The 27,646-nt window shown below is 43.8% G+C and overlaps 1 protein-coding gene across 5 annotated transcripts in view; it reads left to right on the forward strand.

The window, feature by feature from the left end:
- Nhsl1 (NHS like 1) overlaps nt 1–27,646 on the forward strand; it is a 223,494-nt gene that overhangs the window by 150,101 nt on the left and 45,747 nt on the right. For 4 of the 5 annotated variants that reach the window (XM_050159448.1, XM_050159450.1, XM_050159449.1 and 1 more), the window contains exon 2: nt 14,897–15,049. In XM_050159448.1, the coding sequence (XP_050015405.1) occupies nt 14,897–15,049 (153 nt within the window). Of the gene's footprint in view, nt 1–11,521; nt 11,752–14,896; nt 15,050–27,646 lie in introns of those variants that run through there. The other variant, XM_050159451.1, reaches the window with a different exon arrangement.

Raw genomic sequence — 27,646 nt, forward strand, 5'->3', positions numbered from 1 at the left:
TGTTTTTCTCGAAAGTATGTCTGCAACTTGTGCATGCCTGGTACCACCCACCGAGGCCAGAATAGGGCATCAGGTCCTTTGGCATTGGAGTTACAGATTATTATGAACCACAGTGCGGATGCTAGAAATAAAACTGGGGTTCCCTGGAAGAGCATCTATTGTTCTTTGTTGCCGAGCCATCTATCCAGACCCTGTCTTACTATTTTTAGTGATAGTTTCTCTCACTGGCCTGATTTGGCTACTCTGGCTGGCCAGCAAGGTCCAGGGATCTTTTTGTCTCTGTCTTCCTAAAGCTGGGATTATAGGCATGCATGGCTGTGCCCAGCTTCTATCTAAATTGGTACTAGGGTCCAAACTCAGGCCATTATCTTGTGTAGTGGGCACTTCACCAACTGAACCATCTTCCCAGCCTACTGTTGGTTAAGGTCTTCAAATAATTTTTTCCCCCACATTCCCCACTGTTTTCCATAGTGGAAGACAGATAGCAAGTGACTTAGTTCTGTAACCTAGCGCTTGGGAGCATGAACCAGGAAGGTCTTAAGTTACAGCCAGATGAGGCTAATTACAGAGACCTTGTCTCCAAAGCGGAACAGGAAAGAGATTAATAAAACAATGATCCAAATTATGAACTCGCCCCTCTGACCAGAAGTGAAACATATTGTTAGGTACATAAAGAAGGTGGCTCATCTTGATCTTGCCTATGATTACTTTGTTTGCTAAGTAGGAAATACCACCCCTCCCCCTTTTTTTGAGCTGCCATGATACTGAGTGGGAGGGGCCAAGCATAGCATTCTGAGAATCACGACAGTTGCCTAGCATAACCATCATTTTTTTTATTGTCATTTTGATAGGGTGCCCCTTCTCCTTGCAGCTGTGCCCTAGTTGCATTGCCCTCTCCTAACAGGGAGTGGCCAACAAGCGTGCCGGTGCCGCTGCTGTGTCAGCTCAAACACTTACCCTTTGAGGTTAAGCGTTAGGACAGAGTTACACAGATTCAGAGGTGCCGCCCGGCCATCCGTCTCCACCCAGTGCTATTCTGGTTCTGGTCCTTCTCATTTGTGGTTTACTCAAAACGGTTAGCTGTATGAATTGCAAAGAGAAATTAGCGAAAGACTGTTGAGGATGTGAGAGTTCGGGAAGGTTTGACTAACTTGGTCTTCCCCTGGCTCACTAATGGATGTCCTCCGCAGTCCAGATGAATTCCAAATGTCCGCTTCTGCTGGGCTGCTGCTCTTTGCCCCGTGCCTCACCTCCAGCAGCTTTGCAAAGCTTCCGGAGCCCTTACATGTAATTAGGGACTATGGTTTCTTCTGTTTGAAGAATTTTGCTGCTGTCTCTCCCCTCATTTAGGAAAATACAAATAAAAAAAAAAATGAAGCTCTACACTGCTCAGAGGCACATTCTCTTTGCCCGGATGAACTTTTCCCAGTCCTAGAAAACCAAATACAGGGGGACTTTTTAACTGTGAGTACTGTTGGCTCATCAGCAAACCAAAATAGCTCATCTTAACCACCCCTCACAGGATTGTTTAGCGTGTGAGGCATCCCGTCTCTCTGCAATAGCAGTTGCGCACACACACCAGCTTATTAATTGTAACGTTCATCAGGACCATGTGCGCGATGATATAAGAAATCACAAGGAAAAGAGAGAAGGAAGCCTTGATGGTTGTGTAACTCTGCAGAACAGAAGTTCATAAGGGACCCAGCCTTTGCTTGCTGAATTCTTGGCGGTAAAGGGATAGGGGGCTTGAGGAACTGAACACCATCCTAAGCATCTCAAACCCTAATTCTAGTGTCCGTTTAGTGCAATAATCACGGATTGTGAAGACCTGGGGCAGTGAGCTGTCTGATCTCTCCTTGCTCGCTTTAACTGCGCCCCCTGTTTTTGAACCGTGTTTCTGAGCTTGGTTGCAGGTGGTATTTGGTTTATGAGTATCCGTTAGTCTCTCTGGAAGTACAGCGTCAGCCTATTCAAATTCAAGCTCACAGGGCACAGAAATTATAGAAGACCCCCCCTCCCAAGACAAGGACTTCTTCCGAGGGTAAAAGAAAGCTGGAGTCAAAGGCTGCCGCAGGGTCACTGTCACATTGTCAGCTCAGCCCGCATCCTCCTGGTGTCCCCTGTAGGTGGCAATGTCCCCATGTCTCATCTACATGTTGTCAGTTTCTCTCAGGTAGCTTTTATTTGTTTTTTTTTTTTTTTTTTTTTGTTTTGGTTGTTGTTGTTAATTTTTTTTAAGAAGTCCTTTTTTGCTCTTCCTCTCTTTCAGTCTTTTCAAGTATAGATTCTTTGTAGGTTTGGTAACACCATCAATCAGTCAGGTCCTTAATATTATCCGGTGTTCACTAATCACATGCTGCTTTCAATTAGATTTCCAGGATTACCCTGTTATACTCTGGCTTTTTATTCTATGTTGGGATTTTCTTTTTGCCCCCTAAAGATTTTACCAAAAAAAGTCATCATTTTTTTTTCCTTTTAGAATTTAGAATTCATTTCTCTTAAATTAGTTTTTATTCTTAGTATATAATTATGTTAGGCTTAAATAGTACAAAAAGTATTTTTTAATTTTCGAGTCATTGAACACGATTCTCTTCGCTGAGATACGCCCAAGCAGTGAGACCCTTCATATGTATTCAGACAGTAAACGAGTAACTTTGCAATTAATTTATATGCAGTTCCGCCCACATACACTGTTTCTCTCTTTCAGGGAGCCTGTATGTAGCTCATAGGCTTGGTAGAATAAATTGGCGCATCAGTGCTTCTTGGATACAAGGATGTGAGCTACACAACACGCTAAAGAATAACTGACTCAGGTGTCAGGGGCTACAGTTAACGAAATGGTCCATTTTCTTCCTGTAAGGTGCACCTTGCTCTTTTAAAAAATTGTTTAAAAGTTTTTATGTGTATTTTCTGTGAGTGACTGTTTTGCCTGTTTGTATGCATGTGCACCACATAGGTGTGCCCTGCCCGTGCCCTCAGAGGTCAGAAAAGAGCATCAGCTCCCCCGGAGATAGACTCACGGATAGTTTATAAGCCACCGTGTGGATGCTGGGAACCAAAATCAGGACTTCTACTAGACCAGGAAGTGCTCTTTACCCCTGAGCCATCTCTCCAGCCCCACAGGTTGCTTTTCCTTCAAACTGTATTTGAAGTAAAATGATACATTTTTAAAATAAAATTGTTAAAGCTTTGTCAAGGAACGCTTCAGGAAGATTAAGCTTTGGCTATTATTGGAACAGTGAATAGAGACATGGCCAGCCATAGGCCAGGGATCAGGCATTAGGGAGGTTAATAGCCTATTAAAGATGTTGAGGGAAAAAAATGAGAGTGTATTCCACAGCCACATGGCCCCTTCCTAACACAAGCCGCACGGAGGACACAGCAAGCTAGAGACAAGATATTCAGTTCCTTGGGGAGTGGCCCTGTGCTGCACTGCAGGCTGCTGCTGCAGAAGCAAGGAGGCAGGATGTACTTTCTAGCTTGACTCTGACTCCAGGTGCCCCTTTGGACTTCCCAGGCAGGGTCCTTGCACACAGTTAACTCCAGGCTTGCTGCTGATCAACCTGCTTCCTGTGGGCCACACTTCTCTATCATCTCAGGATAGCCCCTGGGTGGCCCTACCCTGTGCTGGGGAGACTTTGCACCCTTGCAGGCCAGCTGAACTTTGAATGTTCCTTGTCAGCACAGGGGTTCTTTTTCTCGTCTCGCGGCATGTTTTCTGACAGCCTCGCCTTGCCTTTGCTCCTTGTTTGTAACACGAATATCATGGCGATAGCCGGGCTTGTGAAATGGGCTGAGCAGATGGGAGCGGTGGGGTTAGGTTAAATTATTAACCAGACTCCACATGCAGAGTGGAGGGGGTTTCTCAGCATCCGCATGAGCCGGCAGAATGGATAGGAGATCAAGTTCCCCCTAAAGGACGGATGTGTTCTCATCTCTGATGGGGTTTCCCTTTCTGCCACTCACCACCTCCACCATCTACTGGCATAGGGGGCTTCCCCCTTGTCCCTTGCAATATGTCATGGGCACACCCATTAAAAATTCATTGGGAAACAGAAGAAACATATCCTGCGAAGTTCTGGAGCCTTGATGGATTTAAATGCGCTTTGTGAAATAACATTAGTGAAGTAACTGAAATGATTCTGTGTGGAGGCTTGCCCACATGCTTTCCTTCTGGGAACAGTGTCTCTGAGATATTACCTTTTATAGGTATGGGTGTGAAAAGTAAATTATGTTCGCTTTAGCATTTTCTGCAATCTCTTGCCAAGTATGCACATACAATTTAATTTAATTGACCCGGAAAGCTTAGAGTGTATGATAATTTTCAGTTTGCTCAAAGAGCCCCTGAATAACATAATGGATGGTTATTTGTAAGAATTTCAGATTATATTTTAACTATATATAAAGGTAATGGAGGAGTAGATCTAAAGAAGATGTGTATAGTCTTCTAATTTATTTTTGAAAAACAGTGTTTGTTTGTAAGTGTTTTGCATACATGTACGTATGTGTGCTACATGCATGCATTGCCTTAAGAGGCCAAAAGAGTGTGGCAGATCCCTGGAACTGCAGTTATAGACAGATGTGTAGTGCCATGTGGGGGCTGGGAATGAAATCCCAGTCCTGTATAAGAGCAGCCAATGCCCTTAACCAGGGAGCAATCTCTGCAGTCTCTAGTTTTCTAATTTAGATGTTAAACTTGCTTTTTTAAAACAGGCTTAAGGTTAGCAAACAGTAAACCCACTACTTATAGCTTGGGTCGGGCTGAGGAGATTTCTCTTTAAGGAGCTGAAGTTCTCTGAGATGTGTTATATTTATCTTGTACTACATAACTCTAACCAGAAATGTATGTTATGTATGAATTTTTTTTCTTACATCTGCCTTTCCTTCCTTTCCCAACCCAGTCAAACACAGTACTCTTTGGCAATTATATATTTTATTTTCTATTGTTGAAGATTTCAATGTGTGTGGGGGGGGGGAGAGGGAGAGGGAGAGGAAGAGAGAGAGAGAGAGAGAGAGAGAGAGAGAGAGAGAGAGAGAGAGATGAGACAGCTATGTCTAATTGCTACATGTAACTCCTGTGTGTAACATTTGAAAATGTCCCTTTTGCCGAACACTCCTGCATTGCTGGTGGGAGTGCAAGCTGGTACAGCCTCTTTGGATATCAGTATAATGATTTCTCAGAAAATTAGGAAACAACCTTCTTGAAGACCCAGCTGTACCACTTTTGGGCATATATCCAAAGACTGCTCAGCTGTGCCACAAGGACATGTGCTCAACTATGTTCATAGCATCATTGTTTGTCATAGCCAGAAACTGGAAACAACCTAAATGCCCATTGACCAAAGAATGGATAAGGAAAATGTGATACATTTACACAATGGAGTACTACACAGCAGAAAAAAATAATGACATTTTGAAATTTGCAGGCAAATGGATGGAGCTAGAAAACAACATTTTGAGTGAGTGAGGTAATCCAGACCCAGAAAGACAAATATCATATATACTCACTCATAAGTGGTTATTAAACATAAAGCAAAGAAAACCAGCCTACAAATCACAATCTCAGAGGACCTAGACAACAATGAGGACCCTAAGAGAGACATACATAGATCTAATCTACATGGGAGCTAGAAAAAGACACGATCTCCTAAATTGGGAGCATGGGGACCATGGGAGAGGGTTGAAGGGGAGGGGACTGGCAGGGAGGGGAGCAGAGAAAAATGTATAGTTCAATAAAATAAAATAGATTAAAAAAAAAAGAGAGAGAGAAAAAAGAAATGTTCCTTGTAAATCAGTGTTGTCTAACAGTCTGGAAGTTCAGGGATTGGGAGGACTTCTAATGTCCCATTGTATCTAATATACCAAGGAGCTGACATTTTATGAACCTGGGGATGGGTAGGTAATGCTATAGAGGCTCTGTGGGGAGAGTTCTGGAACCTTCCATGGCTTTGCTATTAAGCACCTTCTAGTTTTGTTTTTATTTTTTAACTTCATCATATAGTTTTTGTTCCTCAACATGATATGGTTGTGCCAAGAAGAAAGAATGTTTGGGACATGAACAAATAGTGTCTAGTTGGGGTCCCCTTCCCTCATCTACTGTGGTATTTCAGATAGAACCCAGACAGCCTTGCTTATTCTAAAATGCCAATGCTGACTTAACCTCCCAACCATTCTGTTGGTTTGTTTGTTTAATTCATACGTTAGGTATCTGTGAGTTAAAACATATTATAGTGCTCTTAGTGCTGTGGTCCAAACATGTTTCAGATTCCAAATACATACGTGTACACAGCGAGATACCTTGGTACCCAAGTCTGAAGTTAGAATTCAACGTCTGCTTTCTATCCACTCAGATATACAATCTGAAGGGATCTCTAGATCGTACTCTTGCTTCACCTCCGTTTTGACTGTGCCCCATCTCGTGCTAAAGTCAGGCATTAAATTTTCTACTGTGACATAATATAGGAGCTTAAAATGCTTCAGAATTTGGACCACTTTATGTTAAAGATGTTCAGCATTAAGGATGTTGAGGGTGCATGTACTGCCAACATAGACAGAGAAACCTAAGCGTTGTGAAGAAACTTAGCTGCGGATGACTTTTTGATCTTAACTTTTTAGCATGGATTTTGACACACATAGGCCTTCCTGGTGACCTTCTCAGTGCCACCTAGCCCCTGGTGACAAGCAAGGGCCTTTGGGTATCCTCTTGTCCTGCTGTAGTCTGTTCTTCCCTCACCATTGTCACGAGAGCCTCCACACAGTACGCACAGACCTAAGTCTGACGACCGTACCTTCCCTTCACTTTTCCACTGAGACTCTTCTGAAGAAACGAGGGCTCCTTCATCATTTCATTAGGTACTTCCTGTCCTTGCCCCTTCTCCTGCACTTCCTCATTGTTGCCACCATTTTTATCTTTTGGGGTGTGTCTTCCAGTCTTCCCCACTGGACTGTGACCATTTTTTTTCCTGAGGCAATCAAATCTTGGACCTTGTAGCCATTCCAGGTACACACCTAACTACTGAGCTATATACTGACTTTTAAGACAGTGTCTCCTGTGTAACCTAGGATGGGCTTGAATTCAGTGATTCTCACTTTCACCTGACGCATGCTGGGATTATAGGCACCTGCACCTCAGTAACCCACAGAGACCATTCTTTATCCTGGACCTCTGACACAAGAAAACTCCTAAGTGCTTAGCATAAAACTGTTAAAATATTGGGCATAAACCACTGTCGCATTTGAGTAAGCTTTTTGAACTGATGTATTTGAGGTACCACCCTAGGGAGGTGATAAAACGATGCCCTGAAGAACATATGTTGTTAGTAAAGTTGTTCTCGCTCCTTTGCTCGGGCTGTTCTGAACTTGAACTCAGAGGTTCACACAAGCCTTCTGCCTCCTGGATAGCAGAAGGTAGAGGAGTATATCACCGTATGTGGCCTATAAGGAAAAATATTTATTTATTTAGTTAGTTAGTTTGATTTTTCGAGATGGGGTTTCTCTGTGCAGCTTTGGCTCTCCTGTAACTCGCTCTGTTGAGTAGACTGGCCTGAAACTCACAGAGACCCTGCCTGTCTCTGCTGGGATTAAAGTCGTACACTACTACCACTCCGCTAAGAAAAACCTTTAACATTTATTCCTAAGATTTTATTGATGTGAAAGCAGAAGGAGAACAGCTGGAGCTTTATAATAAGGATACATATTTCACGGCACAGTACTGTGTTGCATTAGGAGCCGCAGGGCTGCGTCCCGCCCGCATGGCTAGCTTATGCCCAGAAATAATTACACGGAAACTGTATTCTTTCAAACATTGCCTGGCCCGGCTAGTTCCAGTTTCTTATTGGTTAGTTCTTACATATTGTTCTAACCCATTTCTAATATTCTGTGTAGCCCACGAGCTGGCTTACCAGGGAGGATCTTAACCTGTGTCTGTCTGGAGCGGGAGAACCATGGCGACTCCCTCACTCAGCTTCTTTCTCCCAGAATTCTGTTCTGTATACACCACCCACCTAAGGATTGGCCTATCAAGGGGCCTAGGCAGTTTCTTTATTAGTAAGAAATCACTCCCACATCAGTACTGGACACAGACTCAGAATTCCATGTCAGAATAAGGAGACACCATGGTTATTGGAGCTTAGAATTTTAGCGTCTCATCCACCGCAGTTCAACCAGGATTGTTCAACCAGTGTTGCAACATAGTCTTTTGTTGTTGTTGTTTTGTTTTTTAATTTACTTGTCTGTGTGTGTCTGTGTGTTCCTGTGTGTGGTCAGAGGTCAATGTTATAATATGTCTTCTGCAATCGTTTTTCACTTACCTTTTGTGAAGTAGGATCTCCCACTGAACCGGAAGCTAGCCTGGATGGTCTGCAAGCCCCAGGATCCCCCTGTCTCTGCCTCTCCAGTGTTAAGATTATAGGTGTCCACTGCTACCCTTGCTCTTTTCACAGGGGAGCAAGGGGATTGAACTCACGTATTCATACTTGTGCAGCATGCACGCTACTGACTTAGCCAGCTCTCTAAGCTGAAAACTCTTTGAGAATTAGCATTTGATGGCACTAGAAAAAAAAATGCTATCTGGGTATAACTCAAAGGCAGTGGGGGGGAGCAATCATTCGATGAGCTGACAGTTGAACTCTGAGAGGAGTGGAAAGATAATTGCTTGCCATCAAGCATGATAATCTGAGTTTGATTCTTGGGACCCTATGGTAGAAGGCAAGAACTAACTCCTGCACATTGTCCTGTGACCGTCACCCACGTAGACAAATGCACACACATGCATGCGCATGAATACCACATACACACAAATAAAAATCCAAAAATAAGCATAATTCTTTATTAAGCATGAAGCTGCTTTGCTGTTTTCTGAAATTTTATTTGTGTGTTTAATGAACACAAATGCTTACTACATACTGAGAACTATTCCATAGACTCTATTAATAGAAATGTATTAAGTTCTGATAATAGCCCTGATAAGTGCCTCCACTGACCTGCTGACCTAACCAAGGCATGGATGGGTGGTGGTCGAACTGAGGTCTTCACCATTGTGGTATTCTGTTACGTGCAGACGCTAGGGTATCCCAGCTGTTTTGCTGATGTTGCTGTTAACATGGCTGCCTACACCTGGAGTGGGAAGGGCCGCAGAATCATGTAGTTCCTGTTGAATGTCTAAACTAAGCAACTTCAAAATGCTAGACGTTTGCTTAAATAAATCATGGCGGGAAGGCATGCAAATTATATAGTAGACATATGTCCCTGTTCTCAGGCTCTATATACGATATAAAGCATGAGATGGTGGTTATTTGGGAAGACTTTATAATTAATAAAACTTGATGATTAATTAAATGTATAATGCCAAAACATAACAGTGTGTAACAGTTGATAAACTTGATAATTCATTTGATTTATTGATTGAAGAGGCTAATGTGCCCACATTTCCGGCTGGAAGCCTTCCTCATGTCCCTGATTTTACCATTGGCCGGTGTATAACAAAAAAGGGCTAATCTTCCCTAACTGTGCCTACTTAGCTTCGGGCATTCTGGAGAGAGAAGGAAATGTTGTTGCAGTTCATCTTCTAAGAAGGGAAAGAGCACTTCTTTAACCAGTCCTGGAGGGTTGGAGATGTAGGTCCCCAGCCTGAAGAACAGTCTTGTTTTGAAAATGAGAGCCAGTGGGATTTACCGGTTTGTTTTGTTTATTGCTGTGTTCTCCTTCAAGCCTGCACCCAGACCCCGTTATTTCAGTGAGGACACCCTGACTTATTTAAAATCCACCCAGACCCGTCCACTTCCTTCCCATCCTCTTTGGCCTACTTTTACCCAACTTTTCTTTTTTGCTCACTGAACGTACCACTCTCTGATGGCCCATACGGCTGGTTTCTTGTCAAATAATACAGGCCTGATGAGGGAGGCCCATCGCAGACTCTCAATACTCACCTAGTTAGCGAATGTGTCTGCGATTGCATGCTGTTCTTGTGTGCACAAGAAGCTGTGCACTGTACGGGATCGAGTGTATTCACGGTCTGCTGTCCTGAACAGTCTCTACTTTCAGGTGGAAAGTTGTCTCTGAACTTCAGAGTGACATCGAATTAGATTGTTTCTTTACCTACCGAACTCAACCTGTCTCTAATGCCAGGCTCAGAGCAAGGTCTCAGTCACTGGTAAGTCTGAAGAGGAACTTTGGTCTCCTTGTAAGACTGGGTGTCGTTTGAGTTACCGCCTTGGTTGTTACTCATTTGCCATCTAGCACTTCGACGACTTTTAAGGAGAGTCGTGTAAAGGATGAAAGAACGCATAGCAAAATTTCTCCGGGGTGTGACGATATGTTAGTTTCTTTGTTTTTTGTTTGCCTTTGTTGTTCAGATGGTGCGGTTAAAGGGAAGAGAAGCTTTGAGGGGCCATCATCCCCAAGCTTTCCCTAGGGAAGCCCCTTAAATAAACTGCCGTTCTTTGACTTAAGAGCCTTTGTTATAAAGTAAATGTTTTGAATTAGAGGATTATTGCATTTTTCCATTCAGTTACAAGTCTGGCCCCAAGCTATGAACTAAGACGTTCTTTTCTGTGCTCGGTGGGGTGAATGGGAGGTGTGTGTCCTGTGCTCCCCTTCCCCGCCCCTGATCTGTCTTCAGCTTTTCGCATCTTTCTCTTTCCCTCTGGGCTGTATTCTTCTAACAGTGCCTTGATTTCCCTCCGGTTACATTCGACTTTCCTCAGTCCAGAACTGAAGTGCGTTTGAACTAAAGAGTAATCCAAGTAATGTTTATTTAAAACTACGACCCGGTAAAGCTGCGGCGGAATTGCTAGAACCAGGCTGTTGGGTAATTACTGCATTTAAAAGAGATTAAAGTGATTTGGGTAATGTTATCTAATTTCTTCTTTGGAGTTGGGAAGTTAAGGGGTTTTGTTTGTTTTTTTAAGAGTCGGTGCCAGCTAGAGGCAAATGAGATCACACTTCCCGAGCCGGGCGCTGAGAGCTGTGACTAGCCGGGGTGAGAAGACGGGGCACCCTCATTTGCATAAAAATGCCACTAAGTCACGGCAGAGCTCCCTGGAGATTCTTTTCTAAACTAGTTCTGTTTGGAACTAGTGGAAGTTCTGTTGGGAAGCAGAGCCTGGGGGTGTGGCTGGCAAACAAAGGTTGGTTCACCTCCCCTGTCTCAGCCCTCACCCCTTACTCCCCGGTGGGCTGGAAAGGAGCAGAAGCAACGTGGGGTTGCGCTCGGACTTACATGATCCTGTAAACAGACAAACAAACGAACCGATCTGGATGGACATAGTGGCCTCGTGAATGCGGGGCACCCGTGTGTTTCATTGTGATGTGATGTCCGGAAAACCAAATCTGCCGCCTATGTGTGCAGAGGAAATGGAATGAATGGGCCAGAGAGCCGAGCAGTGCTTATGCAAATGAGTGCTGTGATTGCCTTTCTCTCTTCCTGTTGTCGCTGGCCACTCCTAGCCTACAGATCAGGTTTCAGTGGGAGTCTTTCTAGTTCAAGGACCTGCTTAGGGTTTGTAACCACCTGACTATAAACTTGACCTCAGAGTTACGAGCAGCTCTGGGAGGCGGACGTCGTCCAAAGGACTGCGACCCGATGAGGAGAGTTAGAATCCGGGGCTGTAGAGCACCGTTTGCCACCTGCCTGCTGGACCCAACTTCCCAAGTGACTTCGGATTCCGAACCTATGTAGGGGCTGCAGACAGAAAATGGTGGTCTTCATTAATGCAAAGATTAAATCTTTCTTTAAACGTTTCAAGAAGAAAAGTAAGTTCTGGGGAATGTATGTGTGTGTGCATGTGTGTGCGCGTCTCTGTGTGTGTGCCCTTCTGAGTGCTGAAATCACAGAAAAAGAAGATGAATTGACCTCCACTGTATGCCAGTCGCTGCAGCGCCTTGGACAGTATGATGCGGCCTTATCCTGTCTTATTTATTTATGTTTGGGGTTTAAGTGACTTTTTTTTTTTTATACTTCTCACAAGAAGTCCTTTAAGGAAGAGAAGGTCTTTGTGTTGACTCTGCCTTGATAGACAGTGTGTGGTTTCTGGGCATTCAGCTGGCTGAGTGGCTGAGGTACGGAGTCCATGTGTAACGCGTCACGTTGTTCTGGTGGGGCTGATCCTCTAAAGCCCCCTGGTACTCTCGGTTATGGAGTTTTGAGCTCGAGGACATACTGTCTAGACGGATCAGTGACTGTCGTAAAGCAGTGAGCTCTTGGGTTGTGGCTTCTTTGTGTACTTCCTGTCAGTTTAAATTTCCTTAATCTCGGCGCCTCTTCATTCCCGTGAAAATTTAATTTTACAGTGACATGGTTTTCTTTCTCCTATTATTTCATTGTGGCTTTGTGTTGCCTTTTGATCAGTGACACGACCTGGCTAAATGTGCATCCAGGGAGTGGGGGCGGGGGAGATGTCTCTGCTCACAGACCCTGGAGAACACAACAAAGGATAGCACTCTGGGCCCATTTCCCACATCTCTCTAGCCTGAAGCCTGTCTGTGGAGGGAATGATAGAGATCTATCTGCCCTGGCAGGAGGCAGGTAGAGGGGAAGAGACAGCGCTCTTTCAGAGGAACCAGTTCGCATCTGTGCCCTGGGGCAGATGGTACAATGACAGGGCCTCAGATGCCAGCACTTGGATTTGATTTGTAAGGAGCAAAGTGGGGGAAGTTTCCATTTTCCGGCTAAGGCAATTAAAATTTAAAAATAAATAGGCATTAGCAAAAGCCATTGTAATCAATTCTGTGTGTACTTTGAGGGACTTCTGGCTGCTTGGAGCCATGTTACTCTCTGAACCATACAGCAGAGTGAAGACCGCGCTTTCAGATTTTATATATTAAGGCTGATGGCGTTATGAACTCTTGTCCAATATGTAAAACAATAGGGGCCTAATTTATATACCACCCTTGTCGAACATTATAAGCAGAAAACAGCATTTCTGTTTTTAACTTTATGCCTGGTTCTCAATGTGTAATACCCTTTAGCAATTTATGGAGAAAGCAGCTCCTTAAATCTTCTTATCCATAGACTTTTAAAATGTGGTCGCTACAGGAAAACTACTGAAAGCACAGGTTACAGGTGTGTGGGAGCCAGGCTAAAGAAGTTGCAGTTCTTCCATGGGAAGAGGGCCAGGGGCTCGCTCATTCAGAATTCATTGTTTCTTCCCCAGTCTTGCTTTACACAGGTTATTTCATGAGCAACTTTTGTCCATCTGGGCTCTACTGTAGACCTGGTTACTGTGTATGGGGTATGTTGAGCTAATTTTAAATATGTTCAAACAGAGTCATTAGTTTATTTTGTTTCTCATGTTCCTTTGAGATGGTGTTTTATGATCTTGTTCCCAGGCATACATTCTGTTGTTTCAGGCAACTGTTCTCTGTAGGGCACAGTCAGGGTAGACTTCTGACTCACCGCCTCAACGTCTGCTGGCTCTACATGAGTTAGACTTACCACCCTGGGTAAATGCCCTGTCCAGGGGCTTTCTTTTACGTCGGTCTTCTAGTCCTTTCTATGCATAAGTATGTGGCAGACATATAGAAAGCATTAAAGTGTTGTTGATGACTACGTTCTATGCATACGCCAGCATAGATTGTGTTGTTGGGAAATAAGGAACAAAAAGAGATCTCCGGCCCTAGTAGGAGTGTAAGCAAATTATCTTAGCGATTCCTCTTAGGCTCAGTGTGCCTGTTGTTCCCCTCCCACCAAGACTTTGGACTCTTTGGTGATGGAAAAATTTAATTGACTTGCTTTGTGTTGGATGAAGTCAATTGCATTAGACATTTAAAAAATTACAATGGAAGCAGCCCATGAAAGCATAAATGAGAGAATTTTATAGTGCAGATGCTGTTCAAACCGAATACACTAAGTCCTAAATTTTTTATTTGTGCTTGCAACAATGGTGTTTTTAAGTTAGGCAGTAGAAGATAGATGTTTGGTCCCAAACTCATGGTGGGGAATTTGTTTCTGGTTTGTTTAATGAGACAGCCACATTGTACCATTGGCAAACTTGGTTTGTTGTCTGTGGATAGGAGGAATGTTCAATTTTGTCTATCATTTTTTTAACCTGGGAGTGGGAGGAGGAGCTATGGGTCCGGGAAGCAGGGAGCTGAGCAAACATTCTATGAACATACTGTGTGGTAGATGGGTGGTTGGTGCCTTTTCTTTGCAGACAAAACCACTCGAGCCTGAGATGAAATCTAGTTCCCTTGTTCCTGGTGGGTTCTTACCTGTGAGTGTGTTAAATACCACAGTCTTCTCTTCCTCTGGTTGTTTTTGAAACAAGCTCTCTCTCTCAATGTATTCCAGGCTCGCCTGGAACCCACTGTGTAACTCAGGCTGGTGTTGAACCTTTGAGGTCTGTTGAAATAGGAGCGGCGGCAGGGCTGCGTCCCCAACACCCCGGCCGCTTGGCTAGCTCATGCCCGAAATAACAACACACAAACTGTATTCATTTAAGAACTGCTTGACCCATTTCTATCTAGCCTCTTCTAGGCTAATTCTCACATATTAATTTAGCCCATTTCTAATCATCTGTGTAAGCACCCCAAGGTGTGCTTACAGGGAAGATTCTAGCCTCTGTCCATCATGGTGTCTCTGCTCCAGAGAGCAGAGTTGTCTGGTCTGTCCGGGAGCAGAGCAGAGTCTGACCTCACTTCCTCTTCCGCCCAGCATCCTATTCTGTTTTCTCCTCCTACCTATGCTTTAACCTATCAGGGCCAAGCAGTTTCTTTATTGCTCAGCCAATGAAATCAACAGATCGATATGACACTCCCACATCAGAGGTCCTCCTGCCTCAGCCCCCTAATGGTTGGGACTAAAGGCCTGAGCTGTGGTGCCTGGTGACTGAGACCTTATCTTAATGTAACCGATTCAGGGTCAACAACTGACGTGTGAATCTCTTCTTTGTCTCTGTAGCCGTTTCCAACCTAGACGAGGAGAGCCGATGGACCGTCCACTACACAGCACCATGGCATCAGCAGGAGAATGTTTTCCTTCCCACTACGAGACCGCCCTGTGTCGAGGACCTGCACCGCCAAGCTAAGCTCAACCTCAAATCAGTGCTGAGGGGTAAGGCAGCCATCCCTCTGGGCTTGCGTGGCTTAATTGCTAATTCTTAAGAACTGAGAGCATCAGTTTAATTATGGTCTGTAAAAGAAGAGGTGTGGACATTGAATGTTTCCATAGATACATCCTTACATATGGCTAAAAGCTTCTGGTCCTCGGAAGACCCTTTTTACTGCCTTGCACATTTGCCTAATGCTGCTTAGAAACCCCTCCAAATGTCCAAACCACCAGCATTAATCTAATCCAAAGAAAATAAACGTGGGGACTAGGCCTTGCCACTGCCCTTAAAGCTGAGTTATGTACTGAAGCAACTTTGCTAAAGCTGGTTCTTTTGCATGGTTGGAAGGCGGGGTGGGGGTTGTATGTAGACATTGACATGATGCTAAATAGTCGAGGTACCAGAACTTGGGTAATGTGCATCAGGGCTCTCTGACCATAGATTCTGTTGGCAGTGTCTGCTAGGAAGTATAAGAGGTGTGAATTCCTACCGCTAGTACACGACTCTCACTTTAACTAATTGTTGATGTTGAAAACAGCAAATGGGCGTAGCAAAAGGGTCTTTGCAAAGGTGATGAGGCCAGGGGATTCTTCCAAGGTAAACTGTCCATTGGGAAAGTAGAGACTTGGTAATAAGACAGCACACCAAAGTTCTTACCCTTTGGTGTACTGTTCCAATTGGATGTGCAACATTTGGGACATAAATAAACCAAAGAAGTATTTCTGGTTTCCTTGAAATTTAATGAAACTGTTTCTAATATCTACTGTGGAAGACCTGAGTCTTGAACAGTTAGTTTTGTCACTGACTCAAGGAGAAAGCTCCGTGAGGAACCTCTGGCTTTATGTGAACTTTTACTGTTGTATCAGACATTTACTAAGAGATTTATTATTTAATATATCAGCACAGCGATACGAGTGCATGCCTATTAAGCAGTTTATTACAGTGCTAGGGACTAGACTAGCTTCCTGAATGTCTCATCTCGTTTAATCTTCAGAGTTATTCTACGGTCGCTCTTACTGCACTTAGATGAAGGAAAAATTCACTAACGTAAACTTGCCTGGCACTTCTAAGTTAGCTGCAACAACCAGGACTTAAACATGGGCTCTGTACTTAACAAGGTGTTAAACCGGGCGATGGTGGTGCACGCCTTTAATCCCAGCACTCGGGAGGCAGAGGCAGGCGGATCTCTGTGAGTTCGAGACCAGCCTGGTCTACAAGAGCTAGTGCCAGGACAGGCTCCAAAGCCACAGAGAAACCCTGCCTCGAAAAAAAAAAAAAGAAAGAAAAGAAAAGAAAAGTATTCAGGAGATATGCCAGAAACTTCTCTTTGGAAATGAAAACAAACAAAAATCCAGATAACTTCTGCTTGGAGACAATCAGATAACAATCGGTAGATTTGCCATTAAATTATTGCTGTTTTGTTTTGCTTTAATTATTTTACATCTATCATCTGTCTGTCTATCTACCTACCAACCTACCTACCTTCATATGTACATATATGTGCCACTGCAAATGTATGTATGTATGTCAGAGGGCAACGTGCTGATTTGTGGGAGCCAGTTCTTCCCTTCCACTATATGGGTCCTAGGGATCAAACCCAGGTCCTTAGGTTTAGTGACAAGCACCTTTCCCTGCTGAAGCATCTTGCCCCCCTCTTCCCCCTTTAATTTTTATGGCCCATACCTTATCTTGTTTGTTTCAGAGTATCTTGTTTTAGTCTCTAAAACTTAGGGCATTTGTGAGGTTCTCTTTTTCATTGAGCCAGAGTACCTTAAATGTTTAATGACTACGAGCTTAAACAAGAACAGCATTGGCTTTGTTCATTCGCACGACCTTGGAGTTGTACTTTGAGCTTCATCACCTTGGTGACACTGATTGCTGAGTGAACATACATCTAACCACAGTCGAGGACTGTGCAGCGCCCAGCGGTTCCTCTTTAGTTAGTTTCAGCCGGTGACATCTCTACTTTCATAGCTCTCCTCCCTCCCCCAGGTAGTTACTGAGAAGTGGCACGGTTCCCAGGACAGATCCTTAGGCAGTGCCTCTCTCGAACCCTCTCTCACATCGCTTTGCTCAGCTTCTGAGCAGCCAAGCAATTGCACGGGCTGGCTCGTAGAAAGTTCCCCTGGAAAGGTATGCGTGAGTCTGAAGATTCAGGCCCACCTGGTTCTTGATCACTCTCCAGGGAACTGCCTCACTCTCAAGTTTATGTATCTTCAAGTCCCACATCAGAACTGTCCTTCCCTTAGGAGACTGAGCACCTGTCTCTGGATTCTTCAGTTCAGGAGATATCACCACCACCACCAGTTTCCCCAAAACTGGAATTTTATTTTGAAAAGATCCTTCCAAGATAGTTTTTGTAATTGCTTTAATGCCCCAAGAGTTTCATCAAAGAGATATTCTTGTCATAAAATTAATAACTTTGGAAAATTTCTTGGACTGTACCTTTTAAAGTCTGGATTTTTCAAACTCCTTTTTGAGGTTTAAAATACGGCTTTGTGAACTGCTGATGGGTAGGGTGGAATGAGGAAGAACTTCTGGGTTCTCTTCTGTTGAGTATGTACTTCTGATCACTTTTGATCCACACAGAACTTTGTGTCCCACTTCCCCCGCATCCTCTCAGCAAACAGAGAGAATACAAATAGTGTATCCATTGCCTCCACACAAGTGAAGATTCAGGGTGCTGGGGGGAAGGAACCCTAATGATGTCGCCAAGTATTTCCACATATGCGTACCATTAAGACTTGATGTTGAATGAGTTATCAGTTGAAGTTAATTCTCCATGAACGTTCTTTTGCTCAGAAATTTAGAAAAGTAATTATCGATAGTGCACAATCTATTTTGTTCTGCCTCCTAATCTCACAGTGATCTTGTCTTTAATCTTAAAGAAATTCCAGCATTTCTTTTTACTAAATAGACAAGTACTGTCTTGTTATGACTTAAGTACTCTTATGAATTATTCCGTCACTCTTCAAAGGAGAGGAAGCCAGACTTGCTGAGTTCTAAGGACTACAAAGTGCAAATGGAAATGGTACTAATGGGGTAACAAATACATGGTGAGTGGTTACTCTTAACGCAATGTGGAGTGTTGAGCGGTCAGTCCAGTGACTACGGAAGGCACATGTTTATGGAAAAGTGTGCTATGCAAAGGTTAGGCGTAAGTTGATGCCCCAGGGCAGGTAATAGATAGACATCATTAGTTGATATTTGAGCATCCATTTTGTACTTACTCATTTGCTTGCGTGTCTGTTCACTTGTTTATTTAGACAGCATCTTGTTCTGCTTGATAAAACAGTAGCCACATTTTTAGATCAAATGTTGGTTTTGTTGATGTGTTTCTAGTGATTTAGGTCTTGATTTACTACCCTTGCAGATACATGTGTGATGGTTGAAAATAGTGCCCCTGGGGCTGGAGAGATGGCTCAGAGGGTAAGAGCATTGCCTGCTTTTCCAAAGGTCCTGAGTTCAATTCCCAGCATTATTTATTATGTATGTATACATAATAAATAAATATTTTTTAAAAAATAGAAAATAGTGCCCCTAAGGGGCTTTTGTTGGAGTAAGTGTGGTCTAGTTGGAGGAAGTGCGTCACTGTGGGGGCGGGCTGTGAGGTCTCAAGCTTCCTTCAGTTTGACAATCAGTCAACTTCCTGTTACCTAAAAGATGTAGGGCTCTCATACGCCAGCCCCATGTCTGCCTGAGTGCTGCTATTCTCTCTGTCATGATAATGGATTGAACCTCTGATCTGTAAACAAGTAGCCATGATTAAATGTTTTCTTTGTAAGAGTTGCTGTAATCATGGTGTCTCTTCCCAGCAGTGGGAAACCTAACTAAAACTTGTTACCGAGATTCAAAAATAGTATTTTGCTGTTTGGTTGGTTTCTTTCTTGGATTCCTTTTCTTTCTTTCTTTCTTTCTTTCTTTCTTTCTTTCTTTCTTTCTTTCTTTCTTCTTTTTTGATTTGCGTATTTTTATATGTATGAATGCTCTACCTGCATGTTATCACACATGTGCTTGGTGCCTGTGGAGGCCAGGAGAGGGTGTTAGATTACCTGCAGCTGGAGTTACTGACTGTTGTAAGTCAGTATGTCATAGTTGGAACAGATCTCTGGAGCCATTATTCCAGTCCCTTTTTTGGTTTATCAAGGCATTTGGCTTACCAAGAAGAGTGAGGTTTTGAAGATGGCTCTATTATCCATGAAGAATTCTTTTAGCATGGCCCTTAATTTCCAGAAGATTCCACCTTTTTATCTCCATAGCTACTTGAACCTTTATGCCATTATTAGAGACAGCTTTGATGAAAGGTACCCCCTTTATAACCAATTTTATCTGCACTGTCTTTAGCTGTCTAGAAAGAGTCCTAGTTGAGTGGGAAGGGGGAATCGGAAACTCCAAGAGAGAGGGGGTCCTTGTTTGTTTCTCTACAGTTTGAAGACTTCATTTGACGACAATGAGCATATTAAAGACTGAAATAAAGGCATCCTGTTTAAGTCTCCAAAAAGCTCAACTTGAGAGAGATAAATACAGTTTCTCACAGTATGTTTAACAGATAATTTAGTCACTGTGGCTGTGTATACTACTGCCTGAATTAGTTCACAGAGCATCTGCTGTTGGCATCAGGAATGTTCTTGTAGTCACAGTTCCTTGCTGAGAAATTCATTTTAGCAGGTCAGCTTGCTCCGTGGTTACAGGTACAGTCCTGCACTTCTACCCGGAACAGAAGTGCAAGCCCAGTGTGGGGACAGGGAGTGTTGAGTTAGCCCTGTGTTCCTGTCAGGTCGGAGTCATGTTCATCACACCTGAGAGGACAGGGCTGCAGATTTACAATGTGAGAAAGCAACCACTTTCCTCAGATGACTAGAGATAAGTGTGTCAGCCTGTGTAATGTTCAGCAGGAGATAGCTTTTTCCAAATTACGGACCAGGTTTCTTATAGGGCCTACCAGGTTTCCGCGTCCAGTCTTTTCCCTGGATCTAAGGAGGAAGATCAACTGTTGTACCATCTTCTCTGAGCAGGTGGGTCTCTGAGACCTCACAGATATGCCTTGTGACTTGGGCAGTAGATTCTTGTCCTGGAGATCCTGAGATGGGAATCTTTGTGGGCGTGGCTTTGTAGGCCTTGATTGAGCACTTTCACTGTTAGAATAACACCCCTGCCTAGCACTGCAGACAGTGCCTACTTACTTGTGCTAACTACGTTAGTTCTTTATCTTTTATTTTTCTTTATCTTTTATTTCAAAAAAAATTATGACTTGAGGTGCTGGCGAGATGGTTCAGCAGTTAAGAACATGTACAGCTCTTCTAAGAGGATCTGGGTAGTTTCCATCACTCACGTGCGGTAGCTCACAACTGACTGCAATTCCAACTTTAAGAGATCCATCACCTTCTTCTGGCCTCTACCAGCACTGCACACATGTGCATCCCCTTACATACATAAAATACACAAGGCAGGTACAGTTTAATGAATAATTTTAAAACAAACATCTATTATAACCATTCCTAAGTTAAGAAAAAAATAGAATACCAGCTAAAATGTAGAAGCACCTATTCTTGCTATCTAGGAGAAGACTGGTTCCGGAAAGTGCGTAGGTCACATGTGTAACCCAATCCTGACATGTGTATACCAGGCATACGGGATTTGAGTGTGTCTCTTAGTTGGTTAAGTTTCCTTTTCCCATTTCATCTATAAATTTCTTTTTAGTATATCTTCATGAGAATAAAATGAGCTTCAGTATGTAAAGAATCTCAAAGTATTTTAGTTCCGTTTGGTGGCACACAGATATAACTTAGCGGAACACAGGCCTCTTTCTGAAATGGCTGTCAGGTTTTAGTTAGGGCTTTCCACGAATGCTCTACTCCCAGCATGCATTATGAGTGGGGAAGGAGAGAGGAGTAGAACAAGGAGCGGCGTAAGATGGCAGGGAAAGCCATAGGATGATGCTGTGGTTCTTTGTCATCCACACAAGTACGATGCATTTGTCCCTATTCCCCAGCAGCCTCTGGACGACACCCAGAGAGCTGGGAGGAACCCGTCAGCCTTCTGGTCAGCCGTCCCTCACATTCAGTAGACAGACAAACCAAAACCCTGAGAAGGGATATCCAATCTGCAGGCCTATTGTGATCTCAGACCACCTGAGTATCCTGAAGAAACTTGTTCTTTTCGTGTGTCTTTAGCCAGCTGCCAACTTCCTGCAAGTTCACAGGGACCCGGCTCACCCCCAGAGTTTAATGGTCCAAGGCGGATTTGGTTTCTTGAGGCAGTTCCTTAAGGCTATTTCGATGAGCTCATTGTGGCTCAAGGTAGCCTTACCGTTGTTGCTAGAATCTTCTCTTCACTCACCCTGATGTCATTAACATTCAAATTAGTGCAAGAGAAACAGAGAAGCACTGTGTGATGTCAGGTGTGACCTCACATCTTAATGACATTTGGTGCCTGTCTTTAGGGTTATATCAGGCTGTAGTGCCTCAATAGACTTAACATATATGAAGTATACGTTCTGAGGGGAAATGATGAAAGTTTGGAAATAATAGGTAAATGACTTGTAGTTGGTGTTCTGGCTAGCTTCTGGCTTTCTGCAGAATATTGATATTTCCAAGAAAGCAGGGTATTGCTAGCCCAAGAAAAATATGTTGAATTTTTTTTTTTTTTGGTTTTTTCGAGACAGGGTTTCTCTGTAGCTTTGGAGCCTGTCCTGGTACTAGCTCTTGTAGACCAGGCTGGCCTCGAACTCACATAGATCCGCCTGCCTCTGCCTCCCGAGTGCTGGAATTAAAGGCGTGCGCCACCACCGCCCGGCCAATATGTTGAATTCTTATGCACAAGTAATATTAAATTACATTTATTTACATATTATTCAAAATCACTTTCTAATTGTTATTTTGAGATAAGGTCTATACAGCCTAGGCTGGCCCTGAACTCACTATGTAGTCTAGACTAGTCTCAAAGTCATAGTGAACCTCCTGTCTCAGCCTCGAGAATGTTGGGATTTCAAGCACACAGTACCCTGCCCAGCTCCCATATTCTAATTTAAGAAAAATAGGTATATAGTTGGGGCAGAGGCTAACGATGGCCTCTGAAAAGAGGTGACCACAGAATATTAGTCAGGAAAAGCCACAGAACAGAGGTGTGAGATCCAGCTGCACTGGGTTAGAGTCTTGCTCCGTGGTCAGGTAAGTGTTCCAGAAACTGAGATGGGGGGCCAGAGTTCTGATCTCAGAGTTGTTAGTACACATCTTGAGAATCTTATCTTAATTTTGTTCCTGGCTTCTGGAAAACAGCTTATAGTTTTAACTCCGTTTCTTCCTAAGCTCCAAAATTCCGATCGGCCTCAGCTCTGGAAGGGTGACATACGTGCAGATTATTGGCAAAGAAACATACTGACTGCCGAGCCGAAGCCCCGACAAATCAGGGTGTTTAAAATCAAGTTTCTGTTGCTATAGATTTTTTTTTCTTTTTCTAGGCAAGTCTCGCAAGTGAGTCACTGGGCTGGATGTTGTACTGGAGCCAGAGATGAGTAACTCTTGTTTTCTTCCAGCCGCTTCAAGCCAGCCAGAGAGATAAGGCTGTATGAGTAACTGGTACAAGGTTGACGACGGCCGTATTATTGAGCCTCACCCTACCCTTGGGTGTAGATTTTAAAACATAAACTCAATCATTCCTCTGCATAATTTGAAATTCTTTTCTAGCTTCCATTCACGTCTTTAAGACCACGGCCTGTGTGAAGTGTCCTGTACCAAATCACCCAAATCTCTTTCACAGACCTCTGACCCTCCTCGTAAGGTCTTTATAATTTTACAAGGAAGTTTGATAAAGTTCTTTACCTAGAATCCTCTCTTGCTTTCCCCTCCCCCACCGTGTGTTCCCATCCACTCTTTGCCCTTCTGAACCATGGCCTCTCATACCTGGCTGCCTCCCTCTCTTTGATAGTCCCGTGGGCGTCTGAATCTCCACTAGCTCTTCTGGACTTCCCAGCAACCCTTTTCAACTCTTCTTCCTGTTCCCACAGAACCTTATTGCGCTCTATTCAAAAAGCTCTAAACCAGTCGTGTGATTATGTTTCCACATTTATCCACCCTCTAAAGCAAGACTTAGTAGCTAGACTTTGGCCCGTGTATCCCCAGCCCACAGTCTAGCACACGGGAAATGCTCCTTCATTTGTGTAAGTCCCAGTCCCCTACAGCTTCAGAGAGCTGCATCAAAGCTAATGAACAATCATGAGACTGTGGTAGGAACAAGGGACAGAATGAAGGGCTGGCGGTGGGGTTCAATTTACCCTGGAAGCCTAATTGTTTTATATCTACAGAGGTTGCAGCAGCAGAAGGTGTAAAAGAATAATTGGGGAAGGAGAAAGTCACCAGGACAGGGCGATCACCCTGGTGCTTATAGACCGCCTGTTGACTCGGTCACTAGGAAGTCGTTGGTGACCTTTGAAAGAGCAGTTAAGAGGCAGGGAACCAGAGAGCAGTGTGTAGCACCAGCGGTGTGATCGCATCGTCTTAGGGAATTGGGAAAGCATGGGTCGAGTTGGAGCCAGAAATCATGTGGTTCCCTAAGAGAGGCGCTGGTGGCTTGCTGGAAACGTGGCTCTGCTGCATTGTTAGCCCTTTGGTGAGAAAGATGACGTCAGCTGATAATCTTGCGCCCAGTGCTTGACAGTTTAGTTAGGCTGACTTTTCAAAGGGCATCGGTCACATAACTGAAGCCATTCCTCCTTTTTTAATGTGTCCGGCATTCAGTAGGCTTGGAGTGTTTATTGTTAGGGGAAAATGCTCGAAACGGGCTTAAATCCCTTTTTAAAGAAATATAGAGGAGCAAAGACAGAAATATGGGATTAAGAGAGTATTAATTTTGAAGAAAGCAGTCTGGTTAATGTGTCCTTGAAGTCTTCCAGCCACTACTTCATACACAATGATGCCGATGCCGATGGGTGCCTTCCTTGGTGTCACCTGTGAGAGGGACGTCGGGGGCTGGGAAAGTGAAGCATCCTTTCTTTGCAGAGCTCTTTCAGATAGATAAAGAGGACGCCCTTCTCCCATTTTAATGGGAGTTACTAACACACAAAAGACAGACCAGGAGTACAGACCTTCAGATGATCCGGGCCTTAACAAAGCGCCATGGATTGTTTGAACAAAGGCTTTTTGTTTTGTTTTTGTGTCCACAGCCAGTCTGCTGTCTCAGCAATTCTATTTTCACTGCTGATAAAGTAACTTGAGTGGCCTCTGTGCTCGGTCCCTGTGGTAGAAAAATGCTACTCTGAAGGTCCCTAGATAAGGGCCGTGGTTCCCCGTCCAGCCAAGGCTCTGCTGTTGGCCGAGAATCTCTGCCGGCTGCCTGTGTTGAGTGACCTGGCTGGTCTCTTCAGCTGTTTAGGTGGCTGTCCTGATTCTAACACGAGGGGAGATGGCCCGCACTGCGACTTCTCTGGTTGTGCTCGGCTAGGACTCCAGCCTTTCACACACACAACGTTCGTCATGGGCGCCAGTCAGAAGCCCTCATTCCAGTCAGATTCTGCTCTGCAAGCCTACTTAAATTAATTTGGGAATGTGGAGAGACGAGGTTGTAGAAGTTGGATTTCTGTGATGGCAAATGACATTTTAATAGTAATGCTTTTGAGGGTGTGTGTTAAAAAAAAAAAGCCGAGGATTAGTGGCTTAGGTACTGGTCTTTACTTATTAAGGCCCCTCACCCACCTCATTAATTATAAAGAGATATTAATCAAAATGGCTTTTAAAAGCTCCTTTATTGCCACATATTTTTCTCATATATGGAATCTGAATTTAAAATTACATATGGATATATATGCATGTGCATACTCAGATATATATGTATATGTATATATATACACACAATTATTTGTATGCCTGAAATTGCCCATGGTATTTAATGTTAATAGGGGTGATATTGGTCCCAGCACACAAAATAAACAGTGTGTGCGAACGCGTTAGTCAGCAGATTTACTTCCATTTGACGGTTGAGCTGACGACCAACAAGCAGTGTGTTCTCTCTCTGCGACCTCCACCTTTCCTGTCTTAGTCTGCGTTTTGCTGAATGAGCTGTATAAACTGAAAGGAGAAGCCACTTGGAATTGGGTAAAAATATGTTTTGGCTTGTCTCCCTTCGCAGGAAAACCCGTCTGTTTGAATGGTGTCATTCTGTCTCCTCCTCTCCTGTTCTATTCTTCCCCAAAACTGACTCGAGTGCTTTCTCTGGAAATTCGGTTTTCCTGGGACATCTATCTGTTCTGGCGACCAGATAGTTTCTGGGAATTACCCACGATGCACTTAGCTTTTTAATTTTAACATCTGGGTGGTTAGTGTGTTGAGTTTTCCTTACTGACAAAATACACAAAGTAGAAGACTTTATGGGGATGGGGTGGGGGTATTTTAGCCCAGCATTTCAGAAGGTTCAGTTCTTGGCTGGATAATTGAATTTTTTTTTTCTAGGCAAGTAGTAAGGCTGAGAATTTTGGTGACAGGACACCACACAGTTTGGAAAAGCGGGGAGAAAGAACAAGACTAGGAAACAAGCTGTGCCCTTCAAAGGGAGGTCTCTAGTGACCTGCATCCTTCCGTCAGGCCCCATCTTTCATAATTTCTGCCTCCAAAACTGTCCACTCAACTATGAACCCATCAATGGATTAGTAACCTATTGATTAAGAGCCCCCACGAGCCTGCCACTTTCTTAAAGCCCCACTTTCGAACCCTGTCTAGGGACCAGTCCTTCAACACATAAGTCCCTGGGGACATTTCATTTCCAAACTACAACAGTTCTGGAATGTACTGAGGCTCCATTTCTTTGAGTAGACATCCTGACTAGCCGTTGAATGTCGTCATCTCACCCCACCTACTCATTCTCTACTTTTCTCTTACTTTGAGCTTTGAAAGGCCTCATCTACCGGGCGTTCATTCAGTTCTTTATTGCTCCTCGTTCTAACCTATGCCTTACCACCCCTCACATGTGAAGTGTCCTTACACACTGACGACTTAGACTATCGCCTTGGGTAAACTAAGGCAGAAGCTGTGGCCCAGGATAATGTGTAATGAATGATGGAGCCAGCACTTCTGTTGGGGTTGCATTCATTACCCTTTTAAGGGTACACTACTAAGTGAATACAGGATCTCTTTCATTTGATAACTCATTGGATATCTAGATACCTAACGTGCACCTACACTGAGTAAGTTCACTTAGGACTTGGAGATCTTTGGGAGACGTTGATATTTCTATTTAGAACATGGGAAAAACTGGAACTCAAGTTCTCACCATTGGATCCGTTAAAGGGCTCACTGTATTTAACCATGTTGAAAATTTAGGGGAAGCAGTTTTCAGGTACGGGATGGTAATAGCCTGAAGGAAGCTGCCTCTGCGTTTGGAGGTGAACTGGAATACCAAATACAAGTTAAGACCACCAAACATTTTAAGGATGTATTAACATGTAAGACATTTTTCTAAATAGCAAGAATTAGAGCTCTTTTTCTGAAACAAAACAGTTAGGAGATAAAAGTAGATACCAGATACAATGTTCCTCCTCCATCCCTTATCTGTAGCCTGTCAGCCAGATTCATCTTTATCCTGTCTTCTCGCTAATGTACTGTCTACTGAGAGACTTAAGGAAGTTAAGCTCACCCTCTGTCCTTTTGGAACTATTAAAAATGGTGTGTGTGTGTGTGTGTGTGTGTGCGCGCGCACACACACACACATTTTGGACATGAACAATCTTGCCACCCTCTCACTCTTTACAATAATCTCTTACATTGAAACATGCATGAAGTCTCCAACTATAAAAATTCTGTTGTCCTCTTGGCCGGGGAGTGGGAGGAGTCCCTACTTGCTGCCTCCTCCAAGTAGAGAAGACCTCATTGACTTTTGTCCTCCCCTCAGTGGTGTCACAGCAGCCACCTTTAATTTTGGAGAGCATTATCTGCCTCTGAGCCTTGCTCTCGTGTGGTGGCCCTTGGGCTAGCAGCATGAGCATCACCCAGGGGATGGCTAGAAATGAATGTTCTTGGGCCCTGCTCCCGACCTACTGAGCACTGGGAATAGACCTGATGATGCCTTAATCAGCATCCCGCCTGGGGATGCTGAGGTACCTCAATCTGGAGAAATACTGTCCAAGTTAGGGGAATTTAATTAAACAGCTGAGTTTGCAGTGTCTTGAAGATTAGAACAAAACCCAGTATCCTGCGGCAGTGACTTGGAAGCCTGGGCTTTTGCGTCTCTGCCTGCTCACTTGGTTTCCCCTTAAGTTAGCATGGCCTCAGATGTAGAAGGACATTTAGAGGTTTACTAAGAAATGGGTCAAGGCGTTGTGGGTGGCCTGTCGCACAGAAATCACTTGAGTTCCAATCTCTAGCACATAGGAAAGTAGTCAGATTCCGGGTTACATACCTGTAATCCCAGTATTGGGGAGGCAGAGATAGCAGGACCCAGAGCCTTGCCGATGAGCCATGCTGGCCAAATGTGTTTAGTGGAAGAGTTGTCTCAAAATTTTAAGGTGGAGAAGTGATTGAGGAAGGCACTTGTCAGCCTGCAGCCCCATGTGCACGTGTACCTACATATAAATGTACATACACGCACGTGTGTGCATGTACACACACACACAGAAC

This window comes from Alexandromys fortis, unplaced genomic scaffold (genome assembly GCF_014885135.2).
Source record: "Alexandromys fortis isolate MF-2015 unplaced genomic scaffold, M_Fortis_MF-2015_v1.1 scaffold_107, whole genome shotgun sequence".
Classification (NCBI taxonomy): Eukaryota; Metazoa; Chordata; class Mammalia; order Rodentia; family Cricetidae; genus Alexandromys; species Alexandromys fortis.